At 31.4% G+C, this 17,307-nt stretch overlaps 1 protein-coding gene across 8 annotated transcripts in view; it reads left to right on the forward strand.

The window, feature by feature from the left end:
- Window positions 1–17,307, forward strand: part of LOC100169415 (nuclear factor 1 X-type) — a 155,536-nt gene that overhangs the window by 99,565 nt on the left and 38,664 nt on the right. For 6 of the 8 annotated variants that reach the window (XM_008184510.2, XM_016804113.1, XM_008184507.3 and 3 more), the window contains exons 4-5: window positions 728–911; window positions 12,563–12,601. In XM_008184510.2, the coding sequence (XP_008182732.1) occupies window positions 728–911; window positions 12,563–12,601 (223 nt within the window). The remainder of the gene's footprint in view (window positions 1–727; window positions 912–12,562; window positions 12,602–17,307) is intronic. The other 2 variants (XM_008184509.3, XM_008184512.3) reach the window with 1 other exon arrangement.

Here is a 17,307-nt window from a genome sequence, read left to right on the forward strand (position 1 = left end):
ATAATTATATGTGAAAGTATATAAAGCAGTCCCTAAAATATCCAAATTTCTGTACTACACACATAGTCCCAAATCGATTAAATCTAAATTATTTCTAGATAAATACTTAAAACACTAGTACCTATACTATATACCACCGTTCTCTACTAAGCTGATAATAATAATAATAGATACTCTCAATAACAATGAATAGTTTATAATAATAACTATAATAAGAGTATAAGACATAACAACTCAAAACATTGTTTACTGTGTGTCTGTGTAGAATGTAGATAGTAATTAAAATGTGGTTTGGAAAAAAACTATTGAAATATAAAAAAATGTGAAGATATAAAATTACACATAATATTATTATAAAGGATTAATTATAATATCACATTTTTAAACTTCGTACTACACACTGCACTTTTCATACTACACAAAGTGCGTCGTAGTACACACAATTTTAGGGACTGATATAAAGTAATATTTTGACATTTTGTGTATAATCGTACCCATATATCTCTGTGGCTGGTGTCCTGTTTATATTATATATGAGTATATGACAATATATATGATGTTTAACACATAAGTTACTGAAACATATCCAACAACAGTATTGTTAGGGGTTATAATAGGTGGAAAAAATCTTAATTCGTTTTTGCTAACTTGTGTATAGAATAATAGAATATCAGAATATAATATATGTACGATTCTGTTAAAACCGACAAATCACCGCGTGTTACAGGTATGGCGGCTGGACCTCGTCATGGTGATACTGTTCAAGGCGATCCCACTCGAAAGCACGGATGGAGAACGGTTGGAAAAGTCACCGGAGTGCACACATCCCAGCCTGTGCGTGAACCCTTACCACATCAACGTGTCCGTCCGTGAGCTGGACTTGTACTTAGCCAATTACATCAATAGTCACGGTAAGCGCGTTTTATATTATATAAATTCAATATAATGTAATAATAATCATAAAACCAATAATCCAATTTATAAGTATAATATTATATTATATTGAATTGTTGGGCATAAAGCCATTTAGGGTTGTATTATATAGTCATATGGGTGTATTAAAACCTCAAATATTTTCATAAGCTATAGGTAGGTTATATTAGGTAGGTCTTATTTCTAAAAAAATCGCCACCCGAGAAAATGTTACCCCTTGTCCGCTCATAATACGTCCCTAGGTATATCAATGATAATAATAATATTATTAAATAAACCTTATTAGTTTTAAGCTGAGGATTATATAAGCCCTAAAAACCATTTACATATGTCTGCTAGTATGCCCTAATATATTACTAAAATACGCTAAACAAAATTAAGAAATTCTAGTGTACCTTTTAACAAGAAATATGATGATATCTTGAACTAAAGTTGAACATTAAATGATCTTTTAAAATGGTTATTATTCAAAAACATTTCTATTGATGGCAAAAAGTTAAGCTAATTTCGTCTTAATTCAATCTAAAATTAAAACTAGTAAAAAAGATTTACTTTTTTGGTTTTATTTGTCTTGTAATAAATTTTAAAATGTCATTGAAAATAGACAAATTCATAAAATATGCAAAATATAATTTTACATACAGGATTATGAAACTTATTCTGGTATAAAATATTTATGTTTTTGAGCAAATAATAAAAAAATGCAAAGTATATAAATATATTGCTATATGTTATAAGACATATATATGGCTATTATACAGTTCTATACGTTTATATATATATATGTATACATAATTTTTTTTACTTACACAATTTATTTTCAAACTGGCTTATGTTACAATAACACGAAAAAAATAATCTGTGTGTAATTTCTACTCCGGCTTTCACATGTTGATCATAATACACGCGTGTATAAAATATAAAATGTATGGGGGGAAATGAAATTGTTTTTAATGTTTACCAATTTAAAGAGAAGTATTTAAGTTATTAAACTCTGATTAATAAACTATAATAGTATAGTCCGTATACTTAATGTCATATATTATATAAAACATGATGACACGATGTTTCCAAAATATACGAAACATTTCAATTATTATGTTTTCCAAAATTCATATTTATGTTTCCAAATATAATTCAACGCCATAATAATTGTTAATGTTAAAATATACTCAACGGGCCTTTCATTATAGGCAAAAGCAAAGGTAAAAATGGTGACTAAACACACTATGTAGGTATTAAATATAATATGTACTTTATTGGTATGACTTGTAGCTTAGTTAAATTAATACCCTAACCATTAAATCATACAAATTTAAAAATAATATATATATAGGTCGTCCACCTAAAACGTACAGACTTAAAATGTATATTTGCGTTTCGTGTTTCACGTAGGTAAATAGGTAATTGTATTCTTTATTAATATGATGAGACATGTATTTTTCAATTACGTAGTCTACAATAATATTGCGCATATTATAATACATATGCGTATTTAAAGTATAATATTGTGTTGCTATATTTCCATTGTTGTACGATTATGGGTTTAATGTCAATTACTACTAGATATCGATATTAGACCATCGTATTTATTTACAAGGATTTCGATTATTAGTTTTTTTTTACAACTTTCTCTAGCGCATCGTTTCGTAAAAATCATTTTGATATTCCGGTGTCATTGAAGGGTGTTAGAGCGTTACTAACTTTAAATGCTACATCATATATATCTATTTAATGTTTAGTTTCTTCTGAAAATTCTGTGTACGGGTGTGAGATTTTAATCTATTCGAATAATAGACGTTATTTAGACAGTATGAGACGGGTAGGTGAAATAACTGATTTCGTCTCTCACTCTTTCTCTCTCTTTCTCCCTAACTCTCTCTCAATATATTTTCTTTTTTTTTTAACTCTTTCACTAAATGTCTACAACGTGTAGTTTTCGTTAAAGGGTATTATTCCGTCCTCTTCTCCTACGCCTGCTCAGCCGGATCGATGAGAATAATATAAACTGTTGCCAAATGCTTGCGCGAGAACCGCGGCCCGCCACAGTCATTGGTATTCGATCGAGCACGTCCTCGTGTATATGCGTTCGTATTTTTATGTATATGTATATCGGATACGTAATATTTTCTCCGGCTTAAGTATTGGGTCTCACGCGGTCGGTCGATCGGAATACTAACCGACGTTCTGGCCCGAATCACACGTCTAATTTATAACGATATGTCGTCTCTCACAAGGCTCATAATTAGGGCAAGGACACGCCACGGCTGGTCGCGCACCTAGAAATGGTTAAAATCGCCACCGTTATAAACGGAATAACAATGATGGTAATAATAATAGTAGTATAATAATAATAGTAATAATAACATATTTTATAATATTATATTATTCTAATGAATTCCATAGATCCGCGACGGCGTGTGAGCGACGTGACTATGGTTGTATATAAACGCGATGCATCATATATTATTTATCCGTCGCCAGTAAAATTTGAATTCAAATTATGTATACGCTCGTCGTCCTATACCGGACCGGACCGCGTCGGTGAGAACGGTTATATTGTCATTACTCATTCTCTATTTATATATATAGGAACTATATAATTTTTTAATACTTAGTACGTACGTAAGCACGACGAAGCGAATAAAATTTCAATATCGCGGACGTGTGATCGACCACAATGCGTAGGTACCTATTATTATTATTACTATTATTATTAACGTCTATAGGTACGAGTTGAGCCCGTATAGTTTACCGTACCTATATTTTAATGATATGACGTGTAAAGTACTGTACATGTATTTTTGTGAATTTTATGGTTTTCATTTTGACCAAAGGCAGAGGAGGATAGCTCGATAACAGTCGATATTCTATAAAATATAGAAACAGATGGTTTTACTATATTCAACATTCAGCATAATATTTCACATTTCCGCCTAAATAAATGTGACGATCTGTACCTAAATATATAATAGTATTATATAGATAGTTATCAAACCTAAATATTTATTAGTAATAATTAGTAATTATAGTAGATAGGTGGGTATTTTGTATTTTATTGTCGCTCGAAAACGATATTGATGACGTTCAATGTTAAAGTACGCAAAAACATTAGGCATCTATATTTGATATAATTTGATATATTTTGATATATGTACACAACTGTATCCCAACAATCCAATTTAATATAATACTATAATAAATAGAGTACTATATGAACTTATCACGTGTGTTTGTGTGTGTGTGTGTGTGTGTGTGTGTGTGTGTGTGTGTGTGTGGAATTGATCGTGTATTCGTTTTTTCAAAATTTTACTCAGAGGTTAAACCAAAGGGGTTATGTTAATACGTTGTACATAGTGGTATTTTTATGGACTATACATAGATATATAGGGTATATAGTATATATGTAATATATTATTGAACTCCGCGAATGACCTACAAAAGGGCTACAGTTTGGAAAAAAACTGTAGCTAATAATGCTGTTGGTTATAAAATAAATTACGATATAAAAGCCATTCAAAAAATAACCCTAAGTGCATTCTCGTAATGACTTATATACTTTTGTCCCGAGCGTATTATATAATAATATTCTTTAGACATCCACACGGACCTTTTAAAAAAAAAAAACCTTCGCCGTAGGTGTGCAACGCTTAGCTTATAATATATATAGGTATTATATATTATATTTTTTCCGGGTGGGGGGGGGGGAGAGGTCGATATCATTACGACGAGTTCGGGTAAAGGTCGTTTTGGCTGCTTCACTCTAGTGACAATAAAAAACAGAGGGTACTTAGGATCGGCGCGCGGAGCCCTTGAAATCGGTTCCGTCGGAGACACAGCAGCGCATTAAAAAAAAAAAAACATTTTTTCCGTTTTCTTTTCGAGCAAAATTTGCATAATATTGTAGGTAATAATAATATTATAATATACGCACATCAAAACGCCTTGCCATTTCACATAATAATGATGATATTATTATCGTGGACCAATAGAAAACCCGACCCCGCGATCATCGGTTTCAATCACCGGCGCGGTTGCTCTTCACTGCCGTACGGACGTTATTTCGGTCCAAGTGGTTTTATACGTAAATAATATTAGATTTTATTAAAATGCGTTGTACTTGTTAGTTGTTAGTCACTTTATAACAATAATTGAATACGTCAATACGTCTACAATAGCTTATAATATGTTCGTGGTTGGTAACATAAAAAAAAAAGATCATTTAATTATCCTATATTTTTATTACCTCGTGCATTAAATATGTGTACGTTTGTCTCTCGACCCCCCCCCCCTCTATCGACAGTGACTCTTGAAAAATGTTACAAATCGTATCGTCGCTTTCCCACTTTTCCACCCGTAACTAATATACAACGGCGTGCGGCTCTGGATTTCAGCGTCTGTCTCCACACGGCGATAACATCGTAATAATAATAATATATAATATTATATATATAGCTATATTATCATAATAATATTATATTGTTATAAAACAATGCATACATATCTATGTGCACGCGTGTACAACACGTGTTGTGTACGTATACACACACACACGCACAAACGGCGCGCCGTGTGGTGAGCGCAACGAAATAATTAAAATGAATAAAAAAAATTATTGAAATTTGTATTCCTGTCTCGGACAAGACGACAATGATGTCTTTATTCATATTATTATATATAAAATAATAATATAAAAGTGCAATCACAATATCATAAGGTTGTCACGAACGTTAGATCCCACGCCGGTCGTTGACCACTTCGGTTAGTATTTTGATAAATTCGTGTGTGACCTTCTGCACGGGACAAAAATATAATATAATATCCGTAATCGCGGCGAGCGCTATCCGTCGTCGATGTTCAAATTAATTTAACACGATCTTCAATAATAATAATAATAATATGATCATAACGTGAAATTTGGATCTGCAGACTACTTGATGAGATAAAAGTTGGGTCATGTATATTGAAGTTTTAATTTTAAAGTTATTGCGACCGATCTGAGTGTGTGTTTTTTGTCACTTTTCGGAGTGAGAAAATAGGAATTTGAATTGAAAAATGTGAGCAGATTTAGATTTGTGGCTTTAGGTTTCAATTGGGATCCATATTATCTTAATGGTGATGGTTTGATTATTAATTTTGAGGCAAGATATCTGGTTTTGGATTTTTTTTAGATGTTTAATTTGATTGGTGGATATTTAAAATATCCATAATAATATCATAATATTTCTAATACTTGATACATGCTAAGTATAATTTACTTTTTGTTTGATGATTTGAGAGATATCGTAGATAATATTGTACTGGAGTAAGTACCTGTATTATGTAGACTTTCTATGATTTTGGACTAATTTATATTTACCTATACATCGAAAAAACTGTTTATTTTATGATATAACTTACAATAGTATGTTAATTATTATTATAATATAATAATTTTTTTTTTTAAATTTAAACCGTGTACCAAATAATACCGTGTTGGGTACATTTGATAATAATATATTATATAGACGGGTATACTATGAGTTTGTTTGAGATAATTATTTAATATTTACACACGTCACAGATTAAAATGTTAAATATATCGGTGCGTGTAGGTACCAAGCTGAAAACGATCATTTATTCTTCAGGTCTAAGTAACAGCCGGTCCGTGTCTTGCATATTAGTGTAATAAATTCAGAATCATGATTTCAAGCATAATCGTTTCAATGGGAATACACTTTATATTTATATATATACAGAACTACTGAAGTAGATAGCATCTATAAGGCTGACTGTTTGGATATAGAAAATAATTGTTTCTGTATTCCATAAGTATATAGGTACCTATTCATTTTGTGCAGTAGTATCTCTTGTTTTTTTTTTTTTTTTGATAGTCAGTTTTTTCTTTTCTACAAACGGAATATTAATATCATCTGCAGGTATATCTGTCGGCCGATACATATTATATAAAACCGGCAGCAGTTTATGTAATATAAAAATTAGATTAAACACACCAGCTTTATCAAGTTTGGGGAATTTATATTAACGAATGCAAAATGTCCATAAAATATATTGACGTTCACACTCAGACCAAAGAACTGCCTTATTATAATAACTCTCAATAACAAGTTCAACCTTTCTGAAGTGCAATTTGTATACTTAGGTATTTAACTAGACCTACTACTTACTTGCAGCCCCTCTCATATCCGTATCAAGTGATTAGATTTGAACAATCGATTCTTTAATAATATAACACTCTTAAACACTTATTTTAAAACCAATATCGATATATAGAAATTCGACTATGAGTGAACCCAGCTCTTAAGCATAAACAAAATCTAAATTTCTTCATCAAATAATCAAAGCTCTCTCTTGTTTTCAAATATAACAGTCCATTACGACCTCGCCATACTACTTATAAACTAATTAAAAATATCGGTAAAACCCTATTTAAATGATTCCTCTTCATTGAAATACCACTGTATTTCTTCCTACCAGTGTAATCCTCTAATTTCCATCTTATAGTTCGTAATAGCCCAAGTGACCTCAGAAGACGCATTTAATACGGAAATGGTTTCGTGGCCTTTTAATTTAATAAAAAAACTGCAAACACCCTAAATTTCCATCACTTTGATCAACGTAAAACTCGACAACTACATATACTTATATTAAAGCTTATATCACTAGCTTATATCTACCTATATAATATGTGATTGTGATTTACGAATGACGGTTGAAATGTGTAATGGTCGGAAAAAAATATTTGCTGTAACACTATTACAACTATTCACACATATTATTACTATTATTTATATATGGATGATGGGTATACAATATTATATGCTATAAGTGGCGAAACATTTGAATGATAAAAAAATAATGTCAAAAACTCGTTTGTGCACAATTATTCGATTTTGAAGCGTCGAGCAGATATAGCAAATACGCACACATATAGATACTCACATATATAATATATATTATACATTATACACACTTGAACAGGGAATTAGCATAAAATAAAACGTTCGGTTATGTAGTTTTTTATTTTTTTTTATCCTTATAGATTCTCCTTGGACTATTATACCAGTTTTCCGGAATGTTTATTCAAGAACACATTTATACATATAATATATTTTATGTGGTGTGTGTGTGTGTGTGTGTGTGTGTGTGTGTGTGTGTGTGTGTGCGTTCGTGTGTATTTGTGCAAAATGTATGGTATATATGAGTATACACTATACAGGTATCTATACAGGGTGGGATACCGTGCAGTTTTTCCCGTTTCCTCGCGATGGTAACGAGAAGACACGATGGTGGCCGATCGTTCATCAATTTGCAAATATTGCTGCATCATTATAGTTCAAACAATTTTTAATTTTTTCGATTGTTTATGTTCTATACAAACTTAGATCCATAATATTGTATTACGTGCATGATTTCCGTGGAAAAGATTTAAATTATGTGTGAAATCGATTACGCATCGGACGATTCGCGCCATTCGCTCGCGCGAGCACTATTATACCGCGGTGTAGTTATAGTAATCCGTACACAATAAATTCGCTTATTAAAATGAATATCTAATATAATTTATATTGGTAGTGTATATGTGTGGAACATTATATGGGAGCAAAACCAAAACCAGTTTTTGTTTTCGTTTTGTTTTTTTTTTCATACAGGAAGATAACAAAAAAAAAAACTGGCATCGATATATTACGTGCGCGGGACGACGATACATCCGCGGAGATCTAGTTGGGTGGCAAACGCTCGTGAATGTACAGAGTGATCGCCGTGTTGGTACTCGTCCATACCTGTCCACCTGTGATAATATTTAATACATATTACACCCACCAGCTCTCTCACCTGGACTTGAAAACTATAGTACTATAACACCGTTTGAATACGCATATTTATAATATTACAACTAACTACCAAACGAATAAACGATATTCTACTTTTAAAGTTATGCTGATTTAAACCGTTTTAAATAAACTGCCGATCTCAGATACTTTTTTTAGGTAGGTAGTATAATGTCCGAACATTATGATAATTAAGTAAAACATAATTATTGTGACTCTATAATAAGAAAGATTTTATGGGAACGTAGAATATTATGCTTTATATATTTTATTGAATTAATAAAATTGTATCGATTAAATTTTAAAAATTGGATCATACTATTACGAGTACATTAGTGTGTCGAAAGATATTTTTAGTGGATACATTAGCATAGCGAATGCATTCTAATCAATGAATCATTTCTAATTTTTTTATTTATTTTTTGGAAATATTTTTCAAAAACAAGAATGTTTTGAAATCAAAAACGTTTTTCAATATAATTATAACCTATAAGTAAATATCTAAAGAATAATCGTGGTTTTAAAATTAAAAATCATAGTTTTTTTTTTTTTGTATACCAATGTTATTTCGTTTGTGTTTTTGAATTTGTGTTCAGATATCATAATCAGGATAGTACGATGACGACTTCCTCACACTGATCTCCGTTTCGTTTTAGCACACACACCAATGGAAAAATATAATGTTAGAATAATTGCCTATACAATACTCCTAATCCAATGACTTGCGCCTCCGATCACATTAATCGTGAGCACGAGGTACACACCGCAAATATACTGCAACACCGATGGTGTTGTTGAGTTTTTTTTTTTTTATTGACTGGAGAAACGGACTTTCTATAACACATCCACGCAATCCTTGTAAATCACCCCTCGACTTAGTCCCGAGGCCGTTACCGTGAGAGCGTTTCCTATAATATTATCTCGAAACAGCTCTTATGTGAGTGTGTGCACGGAGTGAGCCACAGTGTTTTCACGTCCTAATATCTTGTGGATATATATAAAAAAAACACCACGGTGCACTATTATATTAGGGCCACGTTATAATGTTACCTATAAATAATTTAATTGTTTTAACATGAACATAATATGTAGAAAAAATGCAAAAAAAACGTGATTATCAAATCTGATAAATATTATGAATAAAAATATAAAATTACCAAAATTATGTTGATGATGATTAAGGAAACATCTTGAAGGAGACGTGGTTTCAATATGCTTTTTTTGTTTACTTCCCAATTTTACAGTGGTGATCTTGCTCAGATGAGTCTTTGGTGAAATTTTTTGAATTGTTCTTTGATCCAAATATTGAAATATCTAAGAACGGTATTCTTGTGTCGTTGTGCAGTTGCTTGTTGCGCATGAACCAAGGGGCTTTTAGAGCTATTCTGAGAATTGTATATTGTTTTGACTGTAGATTTTTAATTTTTGTTTGAGATGTGGCGGACCACATTGGACATGCGTATAATAAGAGTGGTCTTATTATTGATGTATATAGTAGTAGTGAGCATTTAATATGTAGTGTTGAGCTATAGTTTATTGCAGGGGGTATAACATTTGCATTATTGTATAGGTTTATTATTTTATTTATATGTATTTTCCAGGTTAGTTTTTCATGAAGGAAGACTCCGAGGTATTTTTAATTGACTGATCTATAATATTTCAATTGATGGGTTGATTTTATTGTTCGAGTTTATTCTGAATATAAAAAATAAATTTAATTTGGTGATTCTTATAGGTACGATTTGACAGCGTTATTGTTTCACTTTAAATGTATTTGTGGTCATCATCAGAACAATCCATGGAATAATATGTATACCTAAGTACATACAATACGCCGTCGATATTATTATGTTGTACTGTTGCATACGTGTACGGGTTTTCCGCATTTTAGTATGTAGCAATGTAGGTATCTGTGTTTCTTCTTCCCTCCCCAAAAAAACTGTCCCAAATTTCGGTTGACATCGCGTTTAAAATATATTTCATGCACCCCCGACAGCAACCGCCACCCCATCCATTGAAATTCCTTTCGACTTCTACTTGTTTACCCGCCCATTCGTACACGCTGGTTGTCACTCACCCCGACGATCCAATTTATATACGTACGATATATTATTATGTTCATGCATACGCGAGTTCCACCCCCGCACGGTTTCGCTGCAGACAACTCTGATGGCCCGTTTATTTATTACTGCGTTTTATTAGTCAATATAATGTATTACGTTTGCTTTTGGTTTTCATTATTATTATTATTATTTTTTTTTTTTTTTGTGTGTCGCTTGGAAAACGACAAATATTCTGTTTATCTATATAATATTGTATTGGTTTTCGAACTTTGCGACGTCTCGATCTAACGATTAAAATGGTCATTGCGTGTTTTTAAAATGATAAAACTGTCCTTTGCGGATCGGTGATTACCTCGAGGTATGATCGATACAAGATCGCACTGTATGGTCATATTGTTTTGCATGACTATGGTACGTTCGACATCTCGCTTACTTGCGTTTCCATCCGCAAGTAATAACTTTATAAAATATTATTACCGTGTATGTAATGTGATTTTCGGAACATAATAATAATAATAATGATCGCCGTTTATTCATACGCCTGTATAGCCAAGGAAACGCGTACGAGACAGGTTCAATTATAAAACGGTTATTTTTGAGTAGAGGTGTATCTATCGATAATATTTTTTGTATGTAAAAAACCATTATTCGTATTACTCCAGAATACCTAAATCTGATACTCGGAAGTTTTGTACCGGCATGTTTCATCAATCGAGAATATAACAAGTCTCTTGGGAAATATTATATTATTATGTATACTTTATTATTAAGTTTCTGTTATAGCAATAAACATGAGATTAAGAAAATTAATTTACTAGTAGTAATTTAAGTTAAATACAATTTGACCAAAACGTGAGATAGGTGGTGTTGCTTGTTCAGCGATGATTTATTAGTATGACATGATCTACATCCGTACCTACGACAAATTATTTTTCTCGATCATATGAAATAGGTATAACGAATTTGATGTTATTTACAATTTATGAGCCTTGTGACGATGGACACACTTAACAGCTTAACCCAGCGGCCCTTAATATTAAAATTGTGAATTTATAAGACTTTAAGGTTTACAATGCAATTTATATATGTCTCATTCCCCATCCGTTATTGTTTAACGATATTTATTTATTGTATACCGTATGAATAAATATTACTTTTAAATCATTTTTTCAAATTAACAATTCAGTCATGATTTTGTACAATTCTTAAAAACTATTTAAACTCAATATAAATTACTTTTAACATTTGGTTTTTACTTACATTAAAAAGTTGAGATACCTAATCATTATTAATTATGTATACCTAACTGTTTTAAAAGTTTAACTTTTCGTTTCCATTAAGTATGAAAATAATTTTGTAAGCTTTGAAACTTAATCAGAAGGTAGATAGGATGATAGGTGTAATATTATATACTTGGGACAGGTGAATAAATGTAATACGAGGACGAAATTGGTGAAATAAAAAAATACCTTTTATACTCTATGATACACTATAAAGTACTGGTAGGTACCTACAGTACAATATTCATTCTATACATTTTTACGATTCGATACTCATTACGATTGATGACAGCATAACTCTGACTAGTCTGCCAATAACAAACCCTATAAAATTTGTATTTGGAAACATCGTCAACAAATCAATGTCATTATTATTTATTTTTATTTTTATATTTTTTTTGTATTAAATTATCATAAGCGACTGGGGTGATTTTGTTTTACATTTTTTTTTCAGAAGTCTTAAGTGGAATATATGACAACAACAATGAAAAAGGTGAGATAATTTGAAAGCATGAGTTTTATCATATAATAATATATATACTTACTTGAATATTAAATAGAAATATATAAATATTCAATGTATAAATGATTATAACGTAAAATATATTTAAAAATTACCACTAAGATTTCTACTGATGGATATTATAATCCGTGTTTATAATTTCACTCTATTTTTCATTTTAGTCGTACAAATAATTATTTAAAAAAAAAACAAATATCTTAGTTTGTATATTTCTATTTTCTATTTTATTTCTTTTATAAAACATTAGTGAATGTTTTAAAATATAATGATGTATATTTTCGTTCTATTTGCATGCAATTTGTTTTACAAAATATAATGATAATATATTAGTAATAATTATATATCATTGAAAGGTACTGCGTAAAATATAAAAATCCCCCAAATAGCAAAATTAAGCTTCAATATTTAATTTGGACAAAAGGCGCTCTGTGTAGGCAACACAACGACCAGCTGACGTTTTAAATTGTTATTTAGACATTTTTATCGGAGACAGTGATATTTTAATATTATGGCACTGTTTCGATGGGGAAATTATTTATTTTTTTAAATCGTATTTTGAGAACTTTTACCGTGTAGTTTTATTTTCTATTCAACGTATCTTTTTGTCTTTTTATGATTCGTTTTTCGCACATAACACATGACTAATATTGATGGAATAAAGTCGAAACAAAATGGACTGAACACTTTTTTTATTGAAATGTATGCTCGAATTTAAGAGATAAAATAACAATTGGTATTTAAATACCAAGTTATTTCCGTCGGATGAAATTAGTATAAAAATTCATAAATCTCATTCCGACTAAAGTAAACTGAAACTTTTGATAAATGCTGTCTCGTGCTGATAGCGATTTGTTGTTGTATACGCTTCGGAAAGCGCAGACCGTCTCGCTAACAACTCGGGTATTTATTGAATATCTTAACATCATCATATTCGGTACTTATAGGCTACATTAATACTAATCATATATTATAATTTACAATTTGATGACTGAATACAACAAGTGGTAAAATCACTTAAATCCATAAGTTGATTGAAAACAAATTAATAATAAAATTACTTTTATTGCGGATTGATTTAAAATTGATCAGGAATTACATATTATTATGAAACACCGTATTATACCATAACATATATTTTGATTTTCATACCACTTTGATTATACCGTGGTCATTACAATATTCGATTAAAATGTCATACTCATTATTATTATTATTGTCATACTGGAAACTATATAATAAATCAGTTCGTGCCGCGTCGGGTGCTCGAAAACGAGTTGCATCTTGATTTACATCATATTTCCCAGACGTGGAGTAGGTATATACATGTTATAATAAACACATAAGTACAACATTAGGTATACTTTACAATCGTAATAATAATGGTCTTATACGCCGATCGCGTGGATCGTATAATATAGAGGTAAAGCGTGCCTAATCGTCGAAGTGAACACGATATAATATAATATTGTATTTGTTATTATTAATACTATACACGCGTCCGATGTGATATATTTATGCGTAATATATTATTATATTAAAGCCGTACAAGAATGTTTCTAAAATATAATATTTATCATCGTTTCGACTACGTGGCGCAGTCGCCGACAATCAAAATCATTGTTAGAGAAAAGAGCGTTTCTTATTGTAACTAATCAATATTATTATTAAATTTCATTCCTTATTATTGGATGACTGTTGTAACTGTTATACCGCGAGACTCCAAATGTATTTAATATAATACAGCAATGGATTATATCGTGTACAAACACTAAGTCGATCTCGTCAGTTAATACTATTCAAACATCCAAGTGACTTAGGACATCTTCTATGATGCGTATACTGTGTATCTAAATAATATTTATAAAATAATAGGTAGGCATAATATAATGTTGATATACATATTTTTCTTAAATAATTATTTTCGAAATTATCGCGTGTATCGGATGGGACATTGCTTTTATCTGCGTTTACAAAAAACGTTCAAGAAATTTAACAATTTGTCAGAACTTATTTTTTTAAAAAATAAAGTATTTATTTTTGTTTAATATAGTAATTATTCATATTATTAGTACCCTAATCTAGTTACGAGATTTCAAAATGTTAACAGTTCATATATGGTTAATTGTATGAATAAAGTAAAATTTATTTAAAAAACCAAATTTTTGTTTTAGTACGTACACCTTACGTAATAATATTTATGTATTATATTACCGCATGCTGCAATAGAAACCGATTTTATTATTATGTTTACAGAAGAATAAATAGTCACCGCCATGCAGGCGGACCATGGTCACAAATTAATACGATTATAGCCTATAGATAAAAAGGTATACATGGCCGATAATCGCGGAAACGTACCTATATAAAAAGGAACATTTTGTATTTCAGAACGGTCACACATAAATATTTACGGTCAGTTTGTGTCAGCTATTTCGTCTTATTGTCTTATACGTACAAACATACACACATATATATATATATTACGGTGTAGGAGACGCCACGCGTCTTCGGCGGTATAATAAAACACTTTTTTTTTTACGACGACGAGTTGCGAGCGGAAGAAGGCCGGTGGGGACATTTATTATGTTGAACGCGTGCGGGAAAAAAAATAATGATAAATAAATAAAGGACAAAAAAGCAGTTATAATACAGAGAGCCACATGTATAGGAGACGGACGGCGGAGGAAAAACAACTGTTTTCCGCACGATAATTCAACTATATAAACGCGCTCGCGCCTCGCCACAAACGCTGCGGCCGGCAGCAGCAGTAGACGACGACGACGACGACGACGACAATAACGCCGAAGAACAACGCGCGCGCTCGCCCGACGAGGTCCGACGAGACCGGAACTTCCAGCATCCGACGACGACAACGACGACGACGACGGCTACTAGAGAGGCGGCCGGCGGAAGTAGAGGCATTGTCGCGTGCGTGTGCTTGTTTGTGTGTGTGGGTACCCTATCCTCTTCCGTATCTGCGTGTGTGTGTATATATATATATAACACTGCGCGATGACGCCGTGGCCGCCACCGCCGAGGGGTGTCAAATGGTCAAACTGGCACCGGATACAAGACCTTTTTATACGCCCCATCCGGTCGGCGTCGTCGTCGGTTCCGGCCGGCCGGCCAGGCAGAGCCGTCCTTTGGGTATGCCATGTATATAATGTATATATATGTGTGATGTGTGTGTGGGTGTACATCGCACGCGCGACTCGTATATATATACTCAGAAACTTACTTTTATGGACTTTCGCTGTCGTTGATGTCGTCGGTTTTTTTCCTGTCGTGTTTTTGTTGGTTTTATCCATACTGCAGTCGTCTGCGAATACTGTCGTCCCCCTTCGCGAAAAGCAACGGACCACGGTAAATTTTTCTTTTCTTCTCCTAGTTTGTCCGTCTCCGTCTGGGAGGCCACACTTGTGGTTTCAATCTTGATAAACCATCAATTATATATACACATACAATGTATATTATGATTATTGTATTGATATTTGAGAGGCACTTATTAACTTAGAGCTTAATAAGATGCAATTTGTTCTTCAATAGTCAAATAATCTAGAAGGTGATTCAAAACACGCTTTATGCTTAGAGCTCAATCACAGTCCGTCGTTTATTTTACCCCAGTTTTGGTGTGTTTCCATCCGTAAAGGCAATCCGTTTTTTTTTCGATTTACATTTGCAACGATAGAATTTAAACACAACTTCGATCAAAATAGATATCAATTTGTATGGTATATTAAATTATACTGCAGTTGTAGTTTTGTTTAATGTACATCAGTACCGGCGAACCGGGCCGGATTGGTCAGGCGAGCTACCGAGAAAATCTCGGTAGGCCGCTTGAAGTTTCGGCCGGTCCTGTGAGTATGAGTGAAAATAAATTCATGTTAAAAATACGATTGTCCACCTATAAGCTCGTAATAATTATAAATAGGGCTGGGATTTGTATGTAATAAAAAACCAAAAATATGTACATATATATGTAATTAAAATTGCCAAAATATGTAGTATAAAATAAAAAATATGTACTAAGGAAAATTAAAAAATTTTGTTCAAGTTTTAAATTAAAATACAATTCTAAATAATTTTTGAATAACAGGTACAATTAATTGTTTTTTATGTCTAATTAATTTAATTTAAAAAATATAATATTCTGTGGTAAAAATTAAAAAATATGCAATAGTAAAAAAAAATATGTTGTTAAATTGAAATACAATTAATGTTTAATCAATTTAAAGTGAAACAATGACAAACCATATATTGTTTTAAATTTTCAAAATTAAATGTACGGAGATTTGGTCTTAACAATGACTTAGTCATTAATAGAAACCCAAATAGATTTTGAATCAAATGAATGAACACAAGAACTGATAGTCTGATAGGTACTGTTGTAAATTCGTAAAATATTTTGTCAAATAATTGTTGAACATAAAGTATAATCTAAGATCATTATGGTTATCGAACAGAAACAGATAAGATAAACTAAAATCAAGTTATTAATATTTATTTTAACCTACTTATTTCCTATATACATTATACACTTACAATTTGCCGAGTACCATTATTGAAATATAAATGTAAAATATTACAACCAAGTTAAAATTTACGAATATGTAAAAAAAAAAGGGAAAATTTTACAAAGTATGTAAAAATATGTATTTATGACGAAATATGTAAAA

Source organism: Acyrthosiphon pisum, chromosome X (genome assembly GCF_005508785.2).
Source record: "Acyrthosiphon pisum isolate AL4f chromosome X, pea_aphid_22Mar2018_4r6ur, whole genome shotgun sequence".
Classification (NCBI taxonomy): Eukaryota; Metazoa; Arthropoda; class Insecta; order Hemiptera; family Aphididae; genus Acyrthosiphon; species Acyrthosiphon pisum.